This window comes from Chelonia mydas, chromosome 3 (assembly GCF_015237465.2).
Source record: "Chelonia mydas isolate rCheMyd1 chromosome 3, rCheMyd1.pri.v2, whole genome shotgun sequence".
NCBI lineage: Eukaryota > Metazoa > Chordata > Testudines > Cheloniidae > Chelonia > Chelonia mydas.
Window position 1 is genome coordinate 6,100,876 of NC_057851.1, and position 25,234 is coordinate 6,126,109.

The following is a 25,234-nucleotide window of genomic DNA, read 5'->3' on the forward strand; positions in this document are numbered from 1 at the left end:
TGGTCCAAGACAGACCCTGGCACGCTGGGATCTGTGAATGTGTCGGCAGGCTGCCCATATATTAAAGATGAGAGTTAGGTACTCATTTTATGTTAATTAGGTGCTGTCTTCAGCATTTGCAGGCTGCCAAGCTGTCCCCCTTGGTTAAGCAAAATCTGGACATTCTCGCTTTAAAAAAAAAAGAGAGAGAGAGAGACATTCCAGCCAATACAGCATAGGAAGCAACAAAAAATGTCAAGCGTGCTGCCAAACGCCACGCCTTCCCCGCCTCCCCCACCCACCCACCCACCCTTCGGAGCTAGAAGCGTTTGGGTAAACAGTGGTAGTCCTGCACGTTTTCCAGCCACATGGGGCTTTGCATCATGCCCATCCCATGCGTGTGCAAGAGAGACGGAGACCCGGCCAGGGGTCTAGGGGGGAGCCAACAAGGGTGGCTTAGGAGCTGCTGGGCTGCACGTTGGGGTGGAAAGTGGGCCTTGAGCTGGTTCCGCTCCCCAGGGAGGGTGTGGCGAAATCTAGCCGGGACCTTCCTCCCTCCCTAGTCCGGTCACCGAATTCCGGGGGGAGGGAGAAGTTGGACAGTGAGTGTGCCTTGTTTCCCTGCCAGCCACTGTGTGTGTGTGGGGGGGGGGGGGGAATCACTAAGGGGGTCACCCCCCCTCCTTTAATCTCCCTGCTGCTGGGAGAGGAGAGGAGTGGGTGGGGGTGAAGCGGGCACAGAGCGGCTATCTGTCCCTCCCGCCCCGAGTGAGCAGCAGAAATGGAGCGGCTGGGTGATTTCAGGCTACTGGATGCAGGAACCGGGGGGCTGGTGGGGAGGGGATCCCCCCCCCCAGCTGCCATTCCGCAGAGTGCGCACCCCCCAAAAGCCCTGGCTGTCCCGGCTTGGGTGTCAGGCCACAGGCGGACTAGTGCAGGACTCGCAAGGGAGGAGCCAGGGGGAAGCCACGGCAAGCTCGCCCCAGCCCCGCACTGTTTATTTTCTGCTGGCTCCGGTGGGGGCGTGTATTTAAAGGGAGCCGGGCAGCCAATGCGCGGGAAGGGGCTGAGCATGTGGGCAGCTTGTTTACACCAGACCTTCCCGAAGCGCTTTAACCCGGCCGGCAGCCGGCAAGAGGCAAATCCCGGCGCTGGGAGCACGTGTGCGGCGTGGCGCTGCCTCCCGGGCCGGCAGCCCGAGGGATGGGCCTGGAGGGCGCAGACCAAGGTAAAGCATGCGGCGCAGTCGAGGCGGCAGGTAACCACGGAACAAGGGAGGATGCCCAAAGGGCTCCCAAGTTTGCCCTTGTCCAAAGTTACAGGGGCTGCTAAACCCAGAGCTGCACCTGCTCTGACGGAAGGGCACCAGTGGCTGCATCACATGCCCCCCCTCTTTAATGCAGGGGTGGCCCATGGAGACAGCTGGTCCCAGCTGCTGGTCCCACCATACAGGCCACGGGTCTCAGCATCTGTGCATCCATCTCCAACCCTGGATACCCCTGGTCTCAGTGGAGGTTGAAAGAGAGAGGGCCATGAGGTATAACTCTGTCACTGCAGACTGTGTTTGGCCCTCGGGGCTGCACTTCAGCTAGCCCTGGCCTGGATCAGGGAATAGCTTGGAAGGGAGGTGGGAGGATGAATTTTCCTGGCCTCCTTCTCCTCTAGAAAGACGTGACCAGCAAAGTGGCTTGAGCGGTGTCCAGGGTATTTGAGAGTAACCATTATGGGGAATAGAGTAACAGCCGTGTTAGTCTGTATTTGCAAAAAGAAAAGGAGGACTTGTGGCACCTTAGAGACTAACCAATTTATTTGAGCATAAGCTTTCGTGAGCTACAGCTCACTGCATCGGATGTAGCTCATGAAAGCTTATGCTCAAATAAATTGGTTAGTCTCTAAGGTGCCACAAGTCCTCCTTTTCTTATTATGGGGAATAGGCAAGGGTGCTGGAACAATGTGTAGCGTGGGGGTGCCCAGAGCCATTGAACCAAACTGTAAACCCTGCATATGATGGAAACCACTTCAAGCCAGGGGTGCTGCTGCGTTCCCCAGCACCCGTCGTTCCAGCACCTCTGGGAATAAGGGTGCAACAACGACTTTGTTTTTCTTTGCAAGGAAGATGGTTGGGGTTTGGCTGCTCCTGCCTGCAAGAGACCATGCTTGTCTTTGGGTGCACCGCTGTGCCTCTTTCTGTGGCTACCTAGCGGCGGTCTACACTGGTATAGCTTGCCACGCCAATAAAAGATTAACATAGTTGATTACGTTGTGTGGCTGCATGCGTGTGTGTGGCAAATTATATGTGTGTGGGCACACACAGATGAGGCTGCATATATGTGTGATGGCATCCAACCATGTATATGCACCGTGTGTGTACGTATGCCTGCTGTACCGGGCCTTGAGTGGGACCCATGGAGTCATGTGTATGTGGGTGTATGTATTGGTGCCTTGCCCTGCCGCGATCTTGATCTTCAGAGGTGCCGAGCACCTATAATTCCAAAGGAATCAAATGCAAACTGAAGATAGTCAGCACCTCCGAAGATCCGGCCCTGCGTATCTACTTAGCTGTATGCCTCTGTCTGCACGGACCAAGCCCCGTGTGTGTTCGCACGTGTCCGTGTTTGCCGGCAGCTGAGTGTCTCCCTGTTAGGACGGGTGTCTGCGTAGGTCGAGGTAGCTCCCGCTGTGTCCCTGGCCCCACAGTTGTAGCTGTTCTCTGCCTACCGCTGTCTCGGGGTGTGGTGTGTGTGTGTGTGTACACCTGTTCCCTGGCTCTGTAGCTCTCTCCCCGAGCATTGCGTCTCTAGCTGTGGTGTGTGGCCAGTGGAGTCCCCCGCAGTCCCTTCCCGGCCGGGACTCCAGGCCGGGGGCTGCCTGCAGCCGCGTACGTGAGGCAGCCTGTGCCGGGGACTCGGGGAGGGGGAAGGGGAAGGTTAATTTCAAAACAAGCCGAGCTCGGGAGGGAGCGAGCGAAGCGAGCGGAGCGGGAGGTAAGTGCCGCGCCGCGCGGCCGGGCAGGGGGGCCGGGCCCCGGGTACTGCGGGGAGGCGCCCCCGGGGGACCCGCTGCCTGCAAAAGGCGGGGAAGGGAGCAAGGCGGAGAGAAGGAGGCGGGGGCTCGGCAGCGCGGGCTGCAGGGCACCGGCCGGGGGGGGGTGTGTGCGCGCGCTGGGGCTGCAACAGGCCGCCGCGTGCACCCCGCGTTCCCCGTGCGCCCCCCGTCCCCCCCCCGCGTGCACCCCGCGTTCCCCGTGCGCCCCCCGTCCCCCCCGCCGCGTGCACCCCGCCTTCCCCGTGCACCCGCCCCGTTCCCCCCGCCCCGTGCACCCGCTGTCGCGTGCAGCAGCCCCGCGCACCCCTTGTTTCCCCCGCCGCGTCGCGCACCCCCTGTTCCGATCTTGTCCTGCCACACAACCGTCCCGTGCACCCCCCCATTCTGCGCTGCATGTAGTGGCCCCTTTACCCTTATTCCCATAGTCCCCCGCCGCATACACCCGCTGCATGCACCCCCAGTTTTCCCCGCCATGTACAACCTTATTCCTCCCTGCATGCAACCTCCCCTTTTAGTCCCTGTTTCCGTATTCCCTCGCTGGGTGCCACCGCGCCGTGCACCCCCCCCCTCCCCATGTCAGCTTCCTCATGCACCTTCTGTTCCCATCTGTGTCCAGCTTCTCCATGCACCCTTAGCCCCTTTGCTCTCAACCTGCTCTACACCCTCTGTTCCCCTTTGTATACATCTGCCTTCCGCACCCACTTTCCCCCCACGTGGAGCTGTCCCGTTTGTCCCCATTCCCTTGTGCACCCCGTTTCCTCTGTGTGCAACACACCCTGTAGTTCCATTCCCTCATGCACCCTTGTTCCCCTCTGCATTCACCCCCAGCTCCCTCCGTGGCACCTCTCTGTCCCCCTGTGCATCACCCCATTTCCTCCTGCACGTAGCACTGTCCGGGTATTCCTATTCCTCTTCTGGGCTTGTCTCCATTTCCCACTGTGCAAATCCTTGGAAACTCACATGTTACTTCTGAGTATCCCCCCATTTCCCTCTGCACAAAACCCCCATGCTTCCCTAGTGCCTGCTGCATGTCACCCCAGTGTCCCCCTGCTTGTTAACTCCTCAGTCCTCTGTGCATGCACCCATTCCCTGTTCCTCTGCACTCATGCCAGGCCTCCTCTGGCACCTCTTCCCTCACGTACAGCATGCTGCTTCCTATTGCACACCTGTCCCAGGGCCCTACCCCCTCCCTGCTGCACTCCTGCTCTGGGCACCTCCTCCTGGCTGCACTTCTTGCCCTGTTTTATGCGTGCCACGCCCCCTCTTGGCTGTACTGTTGCTCATTGCATGGGTGCCACGCCCCCTCCTGGCTACACTATTGCCCCGTTTTATGCACGCATGCCACACCCCCTGCTCTGCTACACTCCTGGCCTGGTGCACACATGCCACGCCCCCGCCATTTTGCTACACTCCTGGGCCCTGTGCACACACGCCACGCCTCCCCCTTCTGCCGCACGCCTGCCCTCGTGCACACACGCACACCCCCCTCCTGCAGCACCTCTGTTCCTGGAGCTTTACAGTGCATGCCACACCCTTGTCTCTGCCCTTTGCATGCATTTTGTGCTTGTCCATGACTCTTTGTATGCCTTCCAGACCCCTTCCAGCTCATCAGCTTGCATGTCAATCCCTTGTACCCCACTGCCCTCTTTTGCATGCACTTCAGCGTTTTCCCCAGTGCTCCCCAGTCTCCTGGCGTGCAGGCCACTCCTTCTCTCATATTTTTCTGTCCTCCAGTTTGCAGGCATGCCACACCCCCGTTCCAACGTGCCACACCCCCTTCTGTTGCTCTCCTCTCTCCTGAATGATTGCCACACTCTTGCACTGCCCCACTGCATGCATTCCACAATCCGCCTTACAGCCCCCCCCATGCCGCTTTGCATGCCCCTCGTGTTCCCATCCTTGCCCTTTTGCAAGCGTGCCACAGCCCCTCCTGTAGACTCATCCCTGCCCCTTTGCAGTCATGTGCTGAGGGTATCAGATGGGAGTTTGCCAGCTGTAGGCTTGGTTTTGAGAAAGTAGCAAATCTCCGCCTTTTCCTTCCCAGACTCTGTTACCTTAACCCCTTAGAGCCGGCTGTCTTTCTCAAATGCTAGCAGATGGCTGGTGTTGGTTGAGGGGCTTTCTTAGGGTGGTGGGGCTGCTGCTGTTTTAGGGACAGCCTGGTGAATGTGTAGGTGTATGAGGGTTTATATATGTTTACTGCCCAATTAAAAATTCTCTCTCCTCAAAATCCTTATCTCCTTCTTGAACTCAGCAGCAACTCAGACATTCACACCGGAGTGAAATGGGCAAGATTCTCCCCCCCCCACACTCACACTCAGGCTTTCGTCCAGGCCCCAAAGGGAGGGCCAGAGACCCCTACCCACCCTAAATTAAGGCCTTCGGAAAAATGCAGCAGAGTACGAAATGGCAAGTCTGAAGTTTTCTGTAACTTCAGTGCATGAGAGAGAGATGGGTGGAGATGAAACTTGTCATAGTTGTCGTCAGCTTAGCCCCAGTTTTAACAGGGCTCTCTGGCATCCTCCAAGCTGGGACAGTAAAAAGTGTTTCTAATCAGAAGGATCCCAACAGCATTTCAAAGACCATGAATGAATACAGGCCGCATGGCTAAAATGCAGCCACCTCTGATACGGAGGGCAGCAGGCAACATAGCAGAATGAAATGGAGATTTTAGGAAAGGGTGCTGGAGCAAAGTGCTTCTTCTTTTACTGAAACACCATGGGATCTTCAGTGTCCATGAAGAGCAGGCAGGAGCTGGGTTTTTAAAGTCTCATCTGACAGATCCTCGTTCAGTAAAGTAGGGGGAATTGAATTTATGTGCCTTAGAAGGATGAAGGGGTGAATTGTCTCAGCTGGGATTTGAACCTTTGATTCTAAAGATTTGAAATATTCCAAGCCAAGAGCCCAATTCTGCCCCTGTTGGAGTCGGTAATGTCTGAGTGGTGTATAACACTTTTTATCCGTCACGTTCAGAGTTCTTTACAAGGGAAGGGGAATATCATTTTTGTAATGTTAAGGATGGGAACGCTGAAGCACAGATAGGTGAAGGTGAACTTGCTCTAGGCCAGACAGCAAGCCAGGAGTTAATCCCGGTCCACTGCACTGCCCACTTGACCACACTGCCTCCCACATATATAGAGAGGCTGGCTGTTATTCTCACTAATAAATGCATTTAATAAGAATAAGTAAAGGCCAGATTTATGCTGTGAAATTGAGTCTTACCCACTTGTAATTAAGGAACTCCTGGGCATTTTCTGCAGGAGTGGGGGTCCTGGCCAAATTTTGATTTGCCACTTTGTTTTCTTTCTTAAACTTTCCCCATGCAGTTTTAATAGGTGATGCAATTTTTCACTTCCTGTCCTAAATTATCATATATATCATCTATCATAATTATAAATAGCAGCCATGTTCCATCTCAGTGGTGTTTGCACTTCAGTGTTGGTTGAAGCAGGTTTTGAATACAGGACCCAAATCTTGCAACTGGGTCTGGGCAGGCATCCACGACACATGCAACAGCTTGCAGGATTGGGGCCATAGTCTGTAAAGTGTTTTCTGATCCTTCTGGAAGAAAGGCACTGTATAAATGTGAGTTAGTGGAGCTGAGGAGGCAGAAGTTATATACATTTTTCAGTCGGTCGCAGTACCATTTCACTTTTGACACCCTTATTCATGTTGAGTAACGTTTTACACCATGAGTAGTTCCAGTGACTTCAGTGCAGTAGGATACTGTGTTATGTGAGCTTGGCTTTAGCGTGTGCTAATTGATATTTCCAAGATGATGAAACCTACAAACTTCTGTTTTTAAGAAAGTAGGCAGCAGTTTAGATTGTAAGCTCTCTGGGGCAGGGACCGTGGCTCTGTAATGTGCTTGTACAGTACCTCGCTCAATACGGGAGGGGCTTCTAGTCACTTCTGTGATGCAAATGCTAATAGCAGAATTACTTTCCTGCTACATTTGGGTGTTCTGACTGGGGAGCATTAGTGATTAGAATGTGGAACTGGGGGTCTAGTCCGATCTCTGCTGTGGATTTGTTGGGTGAATTTGGGTAAAGTGTTTCACCTCTGTGCCTCAGTTTCCCCATTTGTAAAATTGAGTGAATGATACTTCACCTTCTCTGTAAAGAGTTTTCAGACCCCAGTTAAGCACCTAAGCATTGCTGTTATTTATTAGTATATGAATCCAGTGTGGAAAGGCTGAAGACGGACGGATGTCTTCCCCACTGCTTGTTTGAAGCCGAACGTTGACAATTGCCTCCAAAGTGTATGCTCAGTGTTCAAGAAATAATTCTGGATCTCTCTGCTGGTTCTCACCTGTGTGAAGTGTGGTTGCTAGCAACCGATAGGCACTGTGTGCGTTAGTCGGCAGTGTTCATACGGGTCAGAGTCTAAGTTGTGGGCATCTAAGCAGAAGACACTGCGTTCCTAGTTCTGCCATCAGAGCTTGCTTTGTAGCTGTGGGCAGGTCAGAGAGAAATAATATGCCTCTGTTTTTGCATCTGGAATATGGGTATAATGACCCCCACCTTGGTAAACTGCAGTTGCTGTATGTAAGAGGTAGGGTCTTTCAAATGCCATTGCTGTAGGTTGTTTGGAGCCGTGTTCATGACTGTCCAGCACAAATCTGAACAGCTTCCCTCTCAGAAGGGTTCTTGTTTCCTAGCATTTCAGCTCAGCTGCCATCGGAAGTTTTCACAGGGATTTCCCCCTTGTTCTTCTAAGTGGGGTGTGGCTCTCAGCGGACTTCACAGCGATCGATCCTAATACCGTCTCCACTCACCCTGTAGCCTTCAGCTAAAGCCCCTCAGCAGTCCTCTTTTCAGCTGAGTAGCTGTGTTAGCATGTACACTTCATAATCACAGGCCACGCAGTATGGGACATGGGGTTGAAAGAAGATCCACGTTTCACCGTACAGGGTCTGCTGAAAGCAGATGTGGCGCTGGCGTTCCTGAGCTCCCTACTCTTAAACTCTTTTTGCAAGTCAAAAATACCCCAACCCCCTCTTCTGGATCAGAGCCAGGTGCTGCACTGAAAGATTAGCACAAGTTAAAGGAACCTTGCAGCCCCGTTGGTTTCAGTAGTTGTTTGTTTGCATAGAGGAGATGAGCGGGACCTTTTAAAGTGGGAGAGGACTGGGCTTGGCCGGCAGTAAAACCTGCAGGGAAGGGTCATGTGAATAGAATTTACAAGGTATCTGGAAAAAAAAAAAAACTTTCTGGAGAGATACTGAAGTGTGCATTATATCCCAGCTTTTCTTTATATGGAGGAGTAGGGCCGGGCTGGTGCAAGGGGAAGTCTTTAAACTGTCAAGCCCCTCAAACAGCATGGAATAAAAATGCCACTGATAATCCAGAATCCACTGTTTGAACAGAGTTCTTGGCACTGGCAGTGTTTGAGTGCAAGTTATTGAAAGCTGGAGGCGTGGTCTATGGGCTGACGCGTGGTCTAGTGGTAAACACGGAGTCAGGATAGACAGGCCTTACCACAGGCTTGCTGTGTGATCTGGTGCAAATTTCTTTACCTCGTTCTGCCTCTGCTGCCCTGTCTGTAGAATGGGGAATAATGTTTTCAGGGGGTTAGATCTGTGAACCGAAGGCGATAAATCGAGATAGATAAATACACATTTGGATTGTTGCTACATAGCTTCCCTCTGCCTCAGGGAACGTGCATTTGTACCTTGAAAAAGTCCCCTGGTGTCCTATTTTTAAATTTCACGGTAAATTGGTGTGGATGAGTGCCCAGTCTGGGAACACGGTGGCTTAGTTATAAGGAGAGAGAGTGATTCCCAAGAGCCCTGCCGTTCTAGTAGCAATCCGGTGTGTTCAACATACTTGCAAGTTAGTTTGGATGCTGAGGGATTTCCCTGAGATTTTAAGGAAGGGTGGGGAGAAGTCAGCAAATTTGTCTCCATAAGTTCCCAAAAACAGAAAAAAACTCGGTATAGGTTTTCCATGTGACTGAGTTAAGAGAGGGAAGAGGTATGTGTCAGCGGTGGAGGCAATAAAAATGTAAAGGCTTTGCCACCCACTAAGAGGTGCTCCCGGAAGTGGTGCCAGTGAAACGGAAGGTGGTGCTATTCCTAAAGGCCTGGCCTGACCTGGCATAGGGGGTGCTGTGCTCCTGGGAGCGCCTTTCTGATGAAAAAGGGCCTACCACTTCCAGCACCTGGTTTAGCAAAGCCCTGAGGTGCACATGCTTAAATTTAAGCACTTGAATAATCCCAGCAAAGCACTTGGAGCACCTACAGAGGGAGGGAGGTGGTTAAGGGCTTGTCTGCACTTGAAACATGTATTACTGTAGTGCCTCAGTGCAGACACTACCCACGCCGACGGAAGGGGTTCTCCCATCAAGGTAGGTTATCCGCCTCCCCGAGAGGTGGTGGCTAGGTTGGCTGAAGAAGAATTCTTCCATCGACCTGGGACTGTCTACACAGGGACTGGGGTCAGCTTAACTACATCACTCAGGGGTGTGGATTCATCACACCCCTGAGTGCCGTAGCTGGGTCAATCTAATTTTCCAGTATATACCAGCCCCTATGTGTTTTGTTGAATCAGGGCCTTAGTTTTTAAAGATAAATAGCATGTTTCTTAAGAGTAGGGTGCTAGCCATGGTGTCCTGGTAACTGTATTGTGTCTGCTCTCCCTGATATTCCCTATGTGGTTTCAAGTGGATACAATATTCTTCTTAGAGACTAACACATTTATTTGAGCATAAGCTTTCATGAGCTACAGCTCACTTCATCGGATGCAGTACTCCTTTTCTTTTTGCGGATACAGACTAACACGGCTGCTACTCTGAAACCTGTCAATATTCTTCTTCACTTCCCATTGGAAACACTTTTGTAGTGTTACTATGGCTGTTAAAAAGCTGCTACTTTCCGCTTCAGTTTTGAAATGAGATGTTATTTGGGATCAGGGTCAGTTTGAAATTGTGATCTCTGTGGCTCCTTTTTTTCTGAAATTCTGTGTGACTGAAATGGTATGTAGGCTACCAGAGTGCTGTATAAACTACATATATCCATCACTGAAATGTGGCCATCTCTGGGGGAGAACTCCACAGCTATTTAACAGCACACAGCAACACCATGCAACAATTTAGGTCTGGAAATGAAAAAGAATGCTAAAGTCAAATGAAAGTACACGGGGAATTTCAGTGAGAGGAAGCAGAATATAGGTGCTAGAGTTGGTATTTAGTCAGGACACCATGGTTTAACACCCAAACTCTTTGGAAAACCACCATCTGTCTTAAAAAACCAAAAGCGGCTAGGACCTTAGTTTTATTTGTAATCAGGAAGCTGGCACGTCCAACAGCGTAGCGACCCCTGGAGGCATGCAGGTGCATTGCTTCAGTACAAAGTCATATGGAAAAGCACCACTTCCAATACCTTTCCCTGAAGCACCTACGAGGTGGCAGCTACTTTCCACTTCAGTTTCTCATCTTTAATGTAATATATTCATTTAGGGCTTGTCATCCCGTACAGCAGCCCAGCGGCATGGGGGGTTAGTTCGGTATAACGACGTCGCTCAGGGGGGTGGATTTTTCATGCCCCTGAGCGACGTTGTTATACCAGTCGTAAGTCTGTCGTGTAGACCTGACCGTAGTGTGGTGCATTTATTTCACGTTTGTCAGCTCCCTAGCTTCGAGTGGCTTCTCTGAAGCTTGGGGTGGGGTGGCAGGTTAAAGTTTTCATTTGGAATTCAAATCTACACAGTGTGAGTTTGGGCAAGTCTCTTGGGTACGTCTGTCCTGGAGCTGGGGGCGTGCCTCCCAGCCCGGGCAGACAGACTCTCGCTAGCTCTGCTTCAGCTTGTGTGCTAAATATAGCAGTGTGGGTGTTTCAGAACAGACGGCACCTCAGGAGAGTCACTCAAGTCCAAGCCTGCCAAACCCCTTGGGTGGAAGCCACTGTCTGTGTTGCAGTGTCCACGCTTCTGTGTTTTGTGCACTAGCTCAAGCAGAGCTAGCTCAGGTTGGGTCCTCAGGTCTGCCGAGGACGCTTTGCACAGGCCGCACAAAGTGGCCTGAAAGCAACCGGTGGAGAATTCTCTGTGGGCAGGGGAACTCCCTGCTGATGGAGGCAGCCCTGCTGCCTATGCTTGATGCAAGGAGAGAGAGACTAGGTGGGGCACAGGCGGGTGGGAGTGTGGTAGGTGGAGCAGAACTATGTCCTGTCTTCCACTGCCATAAGTTAGGGCCGGCCCTGTGCCGGGAGCTCCATCTGACTGCTTGCAGCCGCCCTCCTCTACTCCATTCAAGTGCTCAAAGCCTAGTGGATAGAGCATAGAACTGTGGGGGGCGGGAGGGGAGCGTTGTCAGGATTCCTGTGTTCTAAATCTAGTTGTGGCACGCACTCACTGTGTGTCCTTGGTCTAATCACTTCGCCACTCTCTGCCTCAGTTTCCCCATCTGTAAAATGGGGCACTGTGACTTTGTAATGTGTTTTGAAGATGAAGAGTGCTAAGTATTACTATAACACTGTTTACCCTGAACAGTGCATGTTACAGTCTTTTCTCTCTTTGGTTCTTTATGCGTAAAGTTGGAAGCTCTGTCCTCCCTTGGCATGAATTCTCCTTGCTCTTAGGAAAACCGATATTTTTACAACAGAAAAACGTGCAAATCTAAAGGAATAGGAAAAGCCAGACAGAGAAGTTCTCTTTATGTACTTGCTACATGCACCAGTCAAAAGGAAAATCCATCACTGCCTGTTTTCAGACGGGGGTGGGGGGTGGGGGCGGAAATAATTTTAGAAAAAAGCCTAAGAAAAATTACTGTGGATGTGTTAATGTTACCAAGAGAGAAGAAAAATGCTCCTAATGGTGCTTTAACCAAATAAAGTGGAGTGGTAAGACGTGGCTACTTCATTAATAACCCAGCATTCCACGTGTTTTACCGATATCCTAAGGGGACTCTTGCCCATTTCACAAGGCTTATGGGTGAGGGAACTCCATCACAGAGAAGCTACGTGACATTCCCAAGGTTACATAGCAAGTCAGTGTCAGAGCTGGAATTAGATTCTTGGAGTTCCTGGATCCCCTTCCTGTGCTTTGACCACTACAGCATGCTCGCTCTCTTCCTCCATCTCAGAGCTTTGTGTAACTCTTTCTCCTTTATTATTTTCTTTCCTCCTCTCATCTGTTCTCTTAAGTCCTAAAGGCACAACCCTGAGAAATGTATTTTTTTTATTGCGCTTTTATTTTTCTTGAGTTCTAGATTCCCCCCCCTCCTTTTTTTTTTTTATGATTATTAAACAAGTTTAAATTGTTGAGCCAACATTGCCTTACAGGGAGGGGGCGGTAATGACACAGTTTAGATTTAATTGCCCTCTTTGAGGGTTTGATCATGTTCCCGCTGAAGGTTGTGGCCATAATGCCTGTTGACTTCAAGGGGAACAGTGTGAATCTTTGTGAAAGAATAAGCTTTTGACAGTGGATTTAAAGCTGCAGTCGCATTAGAACACTGATTCTCCCTCTGCATGCTAAGACCAATCCACCTGTGTCAGCGGTGTAGGAGGATAGTTGGAACTCTGTGTCCTAGTCTGACTAGAGTCTTGGCCAAGGTGTCAAATTCATTGGGACTTGAGGGTCAAGCGTTGTGTTTAATTTTGGTCTGTGGGCCATGGTGCACATCCAAAAATACATATTTACTGCAGTGCAGAGGGAATCTTCTCTGGCCTGCGTTATACAGGAGGTCAGATCCCTTCTGGCTTTAAAGTCTAGGAATGTGTGCATGCTCACTGGTGTTAGTGGCTGGTTTTGCACAGAGATCAAGGGAAGAAACGGCCTTTAGGAGGGAACTACACATTTAGTTATTGATTATAGTCCAGTGCCTGAATGCTGCATTCATCATCAGGGAGAGAATCTACTGGACTGGCAGCACCCAATGAGCGTGTGAGAGGAATCCCACCCTGGAAAACGCATCTGGCTGAAACGCCTGTTCCTCCCAGGTAGGGAAGGGAGAGGAAAGGAATTCCTGAAGGATGCAGAAGTGCCAGCCCTAATGTGATGTTTCTGGAGGTGATCGTTTCTCTCTTGACGGGTCTGGTGGGTGCTCATCTTGTGGACTGTCTGCAGTTTTGGGCACCACCTGGCCAGAAAAACATTGGCAAATGGATGGGAATTCAGGGAAGAGCAGCAAAAGCGGTCACCGGGCTGGGGAGGCTGAAAGGGTTAAGTATGTGTCTTTTGGCAATATAGAGGTATGTAACCGCAAAACCCAAGGATTTACTTAGGTCGAACCAAGGGGATATAACTAGGAGGAGTGGGCTGGAAATTAGGTCAGGAAAATTTAGGCCGTATATCCCAAAACTTCCATAGAATCCATAGATTCATGGGTTCTAAGGCCAGAAGGGACCATTGTGATCAGCTAGTCTGACTTCTATAACACAGGCCTGCAGAGCAAAGCTCCATAGGCCTGTGGAATAGTCCCCGTAAGGAAGGGGTGGAAGCCCCATTGTACAAATCATTTAAAACTAGACTGGACAGGGTACTGGAGGGGACAGCCCTGCCTTGGCAGAGAGTGTGCAGGTGAACTTTGCCGTCACCAATTTCCATGGTTCTCTTGATCCGGTGGTTTGAGACTGCTGCATGTGTATTCTGGGTGGACTGGCTGCCACCTTAACTGTATGGGTTAGCAGAGGTACCAAAGGCTTAAAAAAACGCAAGTGTTGCCTGTGGGAACTTGAACCCTAGACCAGGAACACACAAGCGAGAGTGAGATGAGGTAATAGTGCTAAGGAGGGAGTGGCGCATTCGGGCACAGTTCTTCTGCATTTGGAGTCCTAAATTGGAATCTGGATTACTTGAGCAATAAAGTGGATCTTTGATATCCTGAGAGATGACTTTTGTCCACATCATGAGCTTGTCAGTCTCTTTAGGCACCACTGTCTCCCTGTGCCCAGGACTGACAAGTGGATGTTGCGGAATTGAGGGGAGCCCCTGATTGAGGTGCACTGGCAGAGTCTCTTTTGGAGGGCCAGGTCTGTAATAGCAAGGGGGCTGCAGGTTGTGTGTGGGAAGCCTTCCTAGCTGTTCTCTACATGATGTTTGGCTCTCCAGGGCCACGAATATTGCTGGGCCATAGCTGTGAACAGCGGATGAGGTCGATTTGGAAGAGCCATCTGGGAACATCATTTCAGTGGGTGGGGGTGGGGGGAACACCCACAGGAATGTTACAGGTTCAGATGAGGGGAATCTGATCAGAGGTGGCTGTTAGAAAACCATGGTTTGCAGCAAATGCAGTGTGTAAGTGTAGTAAGAGTAACTTTGGATTCTCCTGTCTATTTTTTAAGCTTTAATTGTTCTTGCTTTGCTGGGCTTCCCTGTTACGTATTGTAAAGCACAGTCTGGATGCATTATGTGGCTTTGTGGATCGTTGTTGAATCCCCAAAGGGCTTTGTCTTTGTCTGTAGATGGACTGTAGAACCTGATTTAGTGGCAGCTGAGCTGACAGCCAGGGTAAAACCCCTTAGCCCACTGGATCCGATACTGCCACAACTGATGAATGTCCTCAGAGCAAACCATAGCTGTCTGCTGGAGCTGTAAACTTGCCCGTGGTGCATTCCCATTAGCCTCTGACAATGTAATTGGTTTAAAAGTGTCTCTACTGATATTCCTGGGATGGCAGCCACCCAAAGAGACTGATGTGTAATGATCAATGTGGCCAAAGCCTGGGCTCCTGCTCCTGGTTTAACAAGATAAATTAGTGCTTGCAGCCCAGTGCTCATAGGCCACCGCACAGGACCATACCCATTGGTGTTGGCTCAGCCCTCGTGTGTCCCCCTGTGATAATATACCTCCTTGTGCTGCTCAGCCCTCATGTGCACCCTTCCGATAACAGCAATAATATTTATAGTGCTTTTTGTCAGTAGATATGAGAGCACCTCACAGTCTTTAATATGTGTATCCTCACAACACCCTGTGAGGCAGGGCAGCACTTTTGCGGACGGGGAAACTGAGGCACAGAGTGGCTAGTTGACTTGCTCATGGTCACGTGGGAAGTCTGATGGAGCAGAGAATTGAACTCCGGTCTCGCAAGTCCTAAGTTAGTGCTCTAACAGGGTGGATTGATTTAAATCACTGACTTTAATAATAATTTAAATCAGCAAACAGAAAACCTTGATTTAAATCAACAATTTTAATCTTGTTTTGCATTTGTACTTTTTAGTTAATTTCCTAAAGAAAGGTTGATTCTCATTAGTTGCTAACCATTAAAACATGTTGATTTGCAATTGACTATAGCTTTTACACTGAATTTGGTGGTGCTTTTTGCTAACGGGATGGTACACTGTATCTATACACATTCATTCAAGCAGTTATTTAACTTATGTTTATTCAGACTCTTAAAATAGTTAGCAAATTGTGTATGATGCATTTCTACTTTACAAGACTTTGATTAATCTTTTACTTGTGATTTATGTTGGGCTCTATTTGGATGGAAATTAAAATGCACAGAAACATTTTAAAAAGTATTTGTTTAGTTAAATACAACTACCTTTGACATGATGATAGATAAGACAAAACGTTTATCAAAACATGTTTTGACTATAAAACTAAGGAGGTATTTTCTGTAGTTAGTGAATTGAATTGATTCTAGGTCACAAAATCCTTCAGAATTTTAGAACTAGTAGGTCTCATCCTCTTACACCTCGCTTTTGTTCATAGATTGGAAGTGGAAAACAAGCTTTCCTGCTTTTTCAACTCCCAAGTGGTTTCTTAATTTTGAATGAACTAGTGGAATAAACGGAGAAGAATATATTCTCTCACTGAACCTGCGGAAGAGGCCACTGTTGTCAGAAGCTGGTTTAGCACTTTAAACTCCGGTTCCAGGTGCTTGGTCAGTGACTCCCACCAGTTCAGTGGTTTCCCTTTCTTTAAAACTTGGCAGCAGATGTTCTGCTTAACAGTATTTTTTTAATTAATGTCAATGATTTTAATAGCTGTATTGTAAGTTCAGGGTTTTGTCTCAATTTCAAATTCAATTTTAAATAAGATGTTTAAAAAAACTTCATTGACATAAATCTGTTTTGTTTTGTTTTTTAAATATTTGATTTTATCCACTTTGTGCCCTAACCACGGGACCTCCTTCCACTGTGTGCAGGATGGGAGGGAAGGAATGTCAGTCCAGGTTCAATGAAGAGGTTGAGAAATAACAGCGAGGGGGAGGGATGTGATTTTTCAAAAGGCTGTGAAATGGGCTGTGACGAGCGCTTTGTGTGGAGGCATCGTTCCTTCCAGCCAAGGATCTCAAAGCACTTTCCATTTGGCAGGTGGTCAGTGGTGTGATCTGTGTTTTACAGATGGGGGAGACTGAAGCACAGAGAGGTAGGGACGTGGCCAGGTTGGCTCAGTGAGTGTCCCATCAGAGCCAGTCACGGAAATGAGGCCTCCTGACTCCCAGCCCCCTGTTTTGAGCACGAGACAGTGCCGCTGGAGGAGTTCAGGGCACTCTCAGCCCAGTACCTTTCACCAGCACCCCAGATGCAGAGCAGTTTGTGTTTTGCACTGGAGGTAATAGCATCTGTCTGTTTGTCCTTTACAGAGTGTCAAGATGGCGAGCGTGCTGTCCAGGCGCCTGGGGAAGCGCTCCCTGCTGGGCGCCCGCGTTTCCACGCCCAGCTCCTTGGCAGACAGGATGCTGGGGACGGCCCAAATCCCCACGTTGCAGGCGGAGCTCAGCAGAGTGTCTTCCCACCTGGCTTCGTATGAGGGTGGTCGGTGCACGGAGCAGGCAGAGGAGAGCAGCACGAATCCCAGCTTCCCAAACCTGAACCGCTTACAGCTCCACCCAGGACAAAGAGTACGTAAGGAGGCTGTTTGTACAGTGCTGACCCGCAGTGTTAATCCCTTGAACCTGGGTGCAGTCCGGTGTGGGTCTGGCTTCAGTGCAGAGCTAGCCTGGGCTGTAGCCTCCCCCTTCCGTCCACACATAAGAACCTCTGGCCCAGGCTTGAGGGTGCTCTAAACACAAGCTAGCAGGCATCACTGAGGGTGGTTTAGGCTTGAGCTAGCATTTCACTTTCCAAGCTGGCAACCCACCCTCTATGCAGTGAAAACATGAGCTTGCCACGGTGCTGTTAGTCCTCCAGTCCTATCCCACAGTGTCACCTGGGCTGTACTTTCTTGTTGAACTCCTCCCTTCTTCGGCACTGGGTCTTAGCCCCCTCACCCCCCAGTTTGCCTGCTCCATTTCTGCTGTACCTCCATAGCATTTGGACAGAGGTGCCAGCCAAGAAATCCATCTCCCATGCGGCCAGTTGGCCAGAAGCTGTGACCAGCCTTCTGGTAACGCTGTGGTGTGATGCCAGTAAGACTCATCAGGGCACTCTCGCCTGGGAGCCCAGGAAGGACAGACAAGTTCTCTCACAATACACTGCGAATGAATTCATTGGGTTGGCCCAGTTTAATGCACCAGTGAGAGCCATGGGATATCTTGTGAGAAAATCCAGCCCAGCACACGGGCTAGTACAGCACCATTGGGGATGCAACCGCATGGGTCTGACCTGGGTAGGGCTTTGCAGGGGGGCCGCTCCAGCAGGACGGGGCTAACTCTGCAGTGAAGACATGCCCTCTGTGGTTCAGGGGATGGGAAATGGGATCAAAGCGTCTGACTGCATTAGTTCAGGGATTACAATTGAGTTGCTGGCTCAAATCTGGCCTAGCTTTGTAATTACCAAGTCATTAGCATCTGCTAGCTGTTGGGTAGCCAGTGTGGAATGAGTTTAGTGGGTTCCCAGTAGACAAGCGTCTCCGTCAGCAGCTCAGTAGGTACTAACTGGCTTCTTTTGGCAGCCTCAGTAGAGAGACTAGGGACTGTAGGAGCCAGGGTCACACACCTGTCTTCCTTGTCTCTCATGGATAAGGAGGAGGCAGAGATGTGTAGCATCTTGCCTTCCCCATGCTGAGTACCCTCCACCCTGGTTGTGCTCAGGGGCGTGGAGGCCCTTCGAGGGTCAGTGCAGTAGATTGCACACTGTTAGGGGTAGGGTGCTTTGCAGAGCACTGGATCTATCTTCAGTGGTATAGGAATGATTACTGTTCCCAGAATCCTAGAAATGTAGGCCTGGAAGGGACCTCCATAGTTTCATGTAGTCCAGTCCCCTGCACTCATGGCAGGACTAAGTATTATTCTAGACCATCCCTGACAGGTGTTTGTCTGACCTGTTCTTAATAATCTCCAGTGACGGAGATTCCCCAGCTTCCCTAGGCAACTTGTTCCAGTGCTTAACCACCCTGACAGTTAGGAAGTAATAGTAAAAGGTCTCAGAGTGTGGCTGTCCGAATGGAGTGGGGCAGCTGCTGATGTGCCACCAGGGCCCCTGAGTTCTGCCTGGAACAAAGTGTCAGTAAGGTCCTCGTTTGATTTTTTTTGGCTTGCACACAGAGCTGTCCTACAGGCTCACAGAGAAGCCAGATTCCTTTTGCTCTACGTTTTTAACCCCATGACAGTGAGGGCTGTTTTCTCCAGTACACATCAGTGTTGGGTTTTTTTGTTCTTCACACTAGAAGCAGCATAAAAATAGTCATTGGGAGTGGGGTGCTGAATTTACATACCAGTGACAGATGACTTTTTTGTGTTTGGTTGCATTGCAGCCTCAGCAGATGCTCGAGCATACGTGTTCTGTTGCTCAGTGCTTGTCTAGGTCTGGGGAGCCCGCTGGCGTAGTTCATTGTGGAGCCTCGTTCCTTATTGTCTGCAAAGATACTCTTGGAGAGAAGCAGGGTGTAGTGGTCAGGAGCTCCTGGGTCCTAATCCCTGCACTGCTGCAGCTGTTCTCTTTGAGTTTGGGCAAATCACATCCCCTCTCTGCTTTGGTTTCTGCATCCAGTGTCAGCTGAGACATTTTCTCTCTGCCTCAGAGCACTGTACGTTTATGTATCCATCATATACAGGCCTGTCCACACGTCACCTCGGGTATTTAGGTATAGGAGTGCATGTCCCTATAAATACCTACGAACGCTAACCTGCAGAAGTGTGCTATATTTCAGCACAGATATATTTACCTTAATAAAAACAGACACTTAGACATTAGGAGGAGAAGCAGCCTATTAGGTCATTGGGTGACTTTGAGAGAAAGGAAGAGTTTGAATATTTCCTCTACTTTCCTCTGTGGAGAAGCTGAGAATGGGGACCAGACATGACATGAATGAAATCTCTTCTCTGCCAGACTCTGCCTGTCTTGCAAAGGAGGATGCATATTCCATTGGTTTTGTCCACTCACTCAAATGAAGAAATGTCTCAGCTCTTGAGTTTTCTTTCCCTTTCCTTAAATGGTTGATCAGTCCTGTTCCTCTGAGGAGTTGATGGTTTTTAACCAAGGAAACCACCTCTCTCCCCCGCCTGTCTTTTTGTTTCATCCACCTGCTGTGTCTTGTCATAACACCCCCCCCATTGTAAGCTGTTTGGGGCAGGGACTGTTTTGGTACTTCATGGCTCTGTTCACCTAGTGCAAGGGACCCTGATCACTACCGTAATGCAAATACTGATAAGCGGAAACCCAAGGATGTGATATGGGGAGGGGATGGGGCTGGTTTCTTTCCTTTTGGGGAGGAATGTTGTTACTATGTCTGTTGCTTTGGGGGTCAGAGCACAGTCATTTAAGAGGATAGTTGACAGGGGAAGCTAGAGTACATTTTCCTTCCTCTGTGTGCCCCTCCCCCCCCGCAAATGAAAATTAGACTAGAAGGGTCAAATTTATTGCTGGCCTAAGCAGGTATAACTCCATTGACTTCCATGCAGTTGTGCCCACTTATGCCTGCCATGAATTTTGCTCTGGGGTTGTATAGTGGAGGTTCTACAAGAATGCCACCCTGTAAATGGGGTGGGGGAGAGGGTTTCCATAGTCCTGCTCTGACTGTTAAAGGGCCAGTTACCACCATCCCTGCTAAGGAGTCTCTTCAAGCATTATATCCTCCACTTTCTTTTCTGTGTGTTTCTGTACTGAATGCACCCAGCTGTTCACTCTGTCCATTTTGTACTGAAGTTTGGCTTTGCATTATGAAAAATCCATGCCCTTGTAGGACAGCATGGTTGTCACTGATGCTTTGAATAACACGGCCAGTTGGAACTTCTTGGTAATAATGGGGGTTAGACACCCTAAAGGCTCAAGCTCTCCCTGATACCTGGGCTAATCAAGAATCTCCTTTTAGCAATATATGGCCTGACACACAGCTGAGAAGTTCTGAGTGCAACCAGTAGAGGGCAATGGTATGTGTGTATGGTCCTTACAATGTTTCTATGCTTGAAATGAAGGGGTTCAAACAATTTCTTTGTAAATCTCCTCTAGCCCTGGGAGTTGTGTTTTACACTGTATTCCACACACCTTTGTCCAGCTGAGTTTAAAGGGACCTTGTTCAAGTTGAAAATCCTCTCCCATGTTTCTAATAACATTTTCAAAAGTTGAAATTGAGAAGTAAAGAAATCTAACTGACTTTCAGCATTTCTGCTGGTCTTGCATTTTAGATTTCACTCAGTCTGGCAACTGTCAGTTTTATTGTTTGTTTCTAGTCTGTTTTCCTTTCCTGGTCCCATGCTCCAGCACAGTACTGCAATGTTGTTGAGTTTTTTTAATTTCATGGGAATGTTGCTAGTAAGTTTTATAAAATTTTGTTGCAAAAACCTAAATTTGGCTGAAATCTGACCTGCTGGGGCCCAATTTTCCTCCCATTCAAATCAACAAAACTTCCATTGGGTTCAGTGGGAGCATTCTAGTTCTTCGTTATTCCACAGGGTCTCTGAGGAATGCCACCGCCTTTGTATTTACCCCCTTGGGGAGTCCCTGTGTTAACGCTGCTGATCACATGGAGTGATATCCTGCTGCAGCTCTGTTGCATCAGCCATGACCATATATTGAGGGGGGACCCTTGAGTCCCAACAGGCAAGTGGAGAAAGTCCTGAGATGGGTGACAATTGCTAATACTGTTTCACTCAGAGTGGTGGTGCAGGATAGGGGTGCTGAACTGGTGGAAAGGAAAAACCCTGGCTTTATGCCATTCCCGGTGATGGAATCCTTGCAACTGGGGCTTTGTACAGGAGGGTGCTCGGAGACAGGGCTGGTGAGTTTTGGCTGGATTTTGTTTAAAGGATGGAGAGTAACACTGACCAGCTGTGACTTGTGCTCACGTAGGTTTACGTCACCTATAACGGGCAGGAGTGCACTGGCCTGGTAGAGCAACACAATCAGCTGAGTGATGAGGTGAAGGTGCTGCTCCTGGAGCAGGGTCTGCACACATGCTGGAAGACAGAGGATGTGAGACTGGCTCAGATGCAAAGATCGCCGCACCCTACCCTTCCGATGGACCATAGTCCTGCCACTGCGATGGACCATAGTCCTGCCAATGGATCAGTTCAGAGATCGGTTTCTAGGAATATCGATGTGCCTAAAAGGTATGTGTCCTTGGCTGCTTGGTGCTTTTAGCTTTGGAGACTGATTCTGGTTCATCTTGCCTGGTTCAACAGCTGGGTTTGTGCACTGGTTGCTTACAGACTCCCTCCTCTCTTTCTGTTCTAAACTAGTATGTAGTGTTGCTGAGAGCTGTTAAACAGCGGCTGGATTCTACTGCAGAGGTGGCCGCATTTCCATGCGGGGCTGAAATGATCCCTGTGTATAGTTTATAAAATGCCCTGGAATCCTATAGCATAAAGCATATTTCTGGAAACAGTTGCGCATGGCTACATAAAATGTGAGATGCTGAATTCTGGTTCTGCTCAGTGTCACTATGGCTAAAATAGAATCAAAGTCCCCTGGGTTGGGAGGACGTAGTAAAAATCTAGCAGGAGTCTGCAGAGGAGCTGTTAGATTGCACTGGAAGCTCAAAATAAAGCAGAGGCGTTAATTCGAGAATGGTCCTTAGTGTTTGTTTACCCAGAGCAGTAAAATGCTGTTTGTTTCAGTGTATGATGAGAAATGAACCGTCTCCCGCCTCTGCCTTGTTCGTACGCGGGATGAGACCACGTCATTGTGACATACTGTGTCAGCCTCTCCAAAGGGTGGATTATCCAGAGTGCTGTTGAATTTAGGATTAAGAGGATATTTTTATGGTGGTTTAGGAGAAAAAAATGTTCTCTTTTAAAGCAAACTTCCCTAGTTGCAAGTTAAAATCGCTCTGGTCCTGTTTGGCCCCGGGGACAGCAGAGTGGGGAGAGGTTACAGGGGGAAAGAGACATGTGGCGGGCCATGCAGCCTCAGCGTGTGAACACTTTAGGACTGTGAAGCTAAGCAGGTTCAGGTCTGATCAGTGGTTGGATGGGTGACTTCCAAGGGAACCTCTTGGAAGCAGAGGAAGTTAGCCGCCGCTAATTGTAGACAGCTGGATTGTTTTCTGAACCCTGGCCTCTGTGTGGTGCTAGGGGCAACATGTTGCTACAGTGGTTGTGTAAATGCCTGATAATTTAAACGGAGGCCCTAGTCATTTTGTGGAGCAGTTCTTACCCCCAGAGCCACTGTTCACGTACCTCTACAATAATCCTCAATTTTGACTTCCACTTAAACCGTTAAATACAAAAGTCTCTCCCGAGCCCCAGCCTCTGTTCCCTGGTCTGTGCTGCACTGATGCCTTCATAAGCATGAGTCTGGGAGCAGCGGTATAGCTCGTGCTGAGAATAGGCAGTGTCCCCACCCAGGTGCTCGCTTTGCTGGGGTTCTGGGGGAGGGACAGACACCTCGGACTCAGGGCTGGATTTTTAAAGGTATTTAGGTGGTTAAAGATGCACTGGGAGGCACTTTTGAAAATCCCACTGGATGTCTCTTGCCATCTTTAGGCATCTAAATTCCTCTTAGAATCTGGGCTTGACTCCAGATGGGTAACAGAGTGAGTCGAAATCCACAGGCCGGCCTTGCTGCTGCAGGGGACTGGGGGAGCGAGTCCTGGCAGAGATGGGGAGCTCAGGGCCAGGCCACCGAGAAGCTGCAGCCACTATTAAAGAGCAGCCTCAAGGAAATGTCTCTCTTGAGGGTCTCCTGTCTCACTGCCAGAAGCTCCCTTCCTGCGGGGGCGGATGCAGCAGGTAGCATTTCCCCCCCCCCCCCCAGTTCCCATCCCAGCCGTCAGCATAAGGCTCTCGCATGGGTGCTGCGCTTTCTATATACAGGAAGGCACGCTGGGGTCCTGTAGAAAGGAAGGAGGTACCCAAAGGCAGCAATGATCATTAGAACCCCGTGGGTCCAATCAGCCCCAAGTGTAACACATCTGGGCTCTGTGTTTGCTCCCGTGGCCCTTTTGATTATATGGGGTCTTTGAAATCGAATCCTCGCCTTGTCTCCTGAATATCTGCCTTCCCCTCCCCCACTGAAGTCTTTAATGGTTCTCTGTCTCCTGGCGCAGGAAGTCCGATGCTGCTGTGGAAATGGACGAGATGATGGCAGCTATGGTGCTGACTAGCTTGTCCTGCAGCCCTGTGGTGCAGAGCCCGCCCAGCCGTGAAAGCAGCATGCCGGGTAAGTCCGACTGTGCAGCTGGACGCTGGGGTCCCAAACCTACCTGCCTCTGGATTGCAGCAACTGGAGGCTGAATTAAATTGCTTTTGTGGTGCCCCCGAAGAAGGAGGGGAAAACTGCTCACCTCAAACAAGGAGTTTTCCCAGGTAACCAGAGCCCCAAGTGCAATGTGAACAGATTGCTGTCTGACTGCCACGTCTGCCTCGTTGCACACTCCGGTGTCCCAGCATGCTCTCTGCTGGTGATGTCACCCTCGCCATGAAACTCTGCCGCAGACTGGAGCCAGCCTTTGGGGTCAGGTACGTAGAGAGGCCCCGTGCTGCAGTGGATAAGCCACTGGGCGGGAAGTCAGTTGTCTGACCCATTCTAATGTATCTCCGGATCGAGAATGTGGCTGGAGATGTTCTCTGTCTGTGCTGGTGAAGGGATGAATGGTGGGGACTCGGCGGGTACAGAGCTCTGCCCGCACAGCTGTGTTGGTGTGGGGTGTCCTCTGCCCGACGTCGCTGTGCCAGCAGAAGCCCCTCGTGTAGACGCATTGTTCTGTCAGACCTGCCCTCTTCCCGGTGTGGGGCAGCTGGAATAAACCAGGCTGGTAAAAGCGCAGGTTTGCTGGTAGAGGCTGCGTCCACACTGGGAGTGCTGTGGCAGTAGAGTACAGTACGAAACCCTGTTGTCTGAACCTCTGCATTATCTGAAGCCCTTCCTTGCCCCCCACCGACCTGATGGTGGGGGACGAGGAAGGGAGTCAGATAATGTGGAGGTTTGGGTAAGAGAGCACAGACCCCCAGCCAGGACTGTGAGGGGGAGGGGGAGCAAGAGGAGACCCGGGCCGCGGGGGAGGCCACGCTGCTGCTGAATGGCTGCTCTGGCAGCGCAGGGAGCCCTCTGCCGCCCCACTGTGACGGGAGTGAGTGAGCAGGGCTGTGACAGCGAAGCTGCAGAGGGCTCCCTGTGCTGCCGAAGGGCCGGTGGCACCCGATCCCTGCAGGCACCAGGTGCAGGGAAGCCTGCAGTTTTGGCGGGGCAGAGCAGAGTCCTGGCCGGGACTGTGAGGAAGAGGAGGATGAGCCCCACACCATGGGCGAGGCCAGTCTGCTGGTGAATGGCTGAATGGCTTTTGCCCTCTCGAGTATCCGAATAAAATCCATGTCCCCTCTGCTGTCTCTCTAATCGGGAGTGGGCGTGTGCCTCTGTTGGTAAAGTGCTCCTAGCGTGGACAGGTGCAAGTCAATGGTTACATTGCTCCATGGCATGTAGCTGTCGTGGGACAGCCTGCCTGCAGAGGGAGAGCGATCTCCCAGGGTGATGGGACCAGTCTCATAGGGTGTTGGAATATCAGGACAGAGACCTCGAAACTGAGCTCCATATTTGTGAGGAGTTGGTGTATCAGGTTCCTCATGGCGACCTTTGTTACTAAGCACATGGGCTGTATTAGCTGGAGCTCTTCCAGGTTATCATTCCTAGACCTAAGGAATAGCAGTGATGGAACCTGAAGGGTTAGCATGGACGCTGCCAGGCTGTGCCCGATAGGATGGGATGTGATCTTCTGGCCTGTCAGAGATGGATGTGGGCAGTGTTTGCTGCCGTGGCTATTTCGGGTTCCAGCTGAGCTGAAGACTCTCAAAGGACCCAAAGCTATGGACAGCCTTAACAATCTGAGAGCAGGTGCCCTCGAAGCAGAGGAAGCAAGTTCTTTAAAATGCTTCCCTCTTCCTCCTAGCATCACCGTAGTCTTGCCAGGGCTCAGTTCGAGCCTGCTGCTTTCAATCCAGCTGCTGA

The 25,234-nt window shown here is 50.3% G+C and overlaps 1 protein-coding gene across 6 annotated transcripts in view; it reads left to right on the plus strand.

Annotated features, from left to right (window-relative positions):
- Positions 1-1,015: 1,015 nt before the first annotated feature.
- ZNF395 (zinc finger protein 395) overlaps positions 1,016-25,234 on the plus strand; it is a 51,420-nt gene continuing 27,201 nt past the window's right edge. The window contains exons 1-5 of one of the 6 annotated variants that reach the window (XM_037893821.2): positions 2,897-2,963; positions 15,681-15,852; positions 16,558-16,815; positions 21,143-21,402; positions 23,340-23,452. In XM_037893821.2, coding sequence (XP_037749749.1) covers positions 16,567-16,815; positions 21,143-21,402; positions 23,340-23,452 — 622 coding nt within the window. In that variant the 5' untranslated portion in view covers positions 2,897-2,963; positions 15,681-15,852; positions 16,558-16,566. Of the gene's footprint in view, positions 1,208-2,811; positions 2,964-12,870; positions 12,965-15,680; positions 15,853-16,557; positions 16,816-21,142; positions 21,403-23,339; positions 23,453-25,234 lie in introns of those variants that run through there. The other 5 variants (XM_037893825.2, XM_037893823.1, XM_027829171.2 and 2 more) reach the window with 5 other exon arrangements.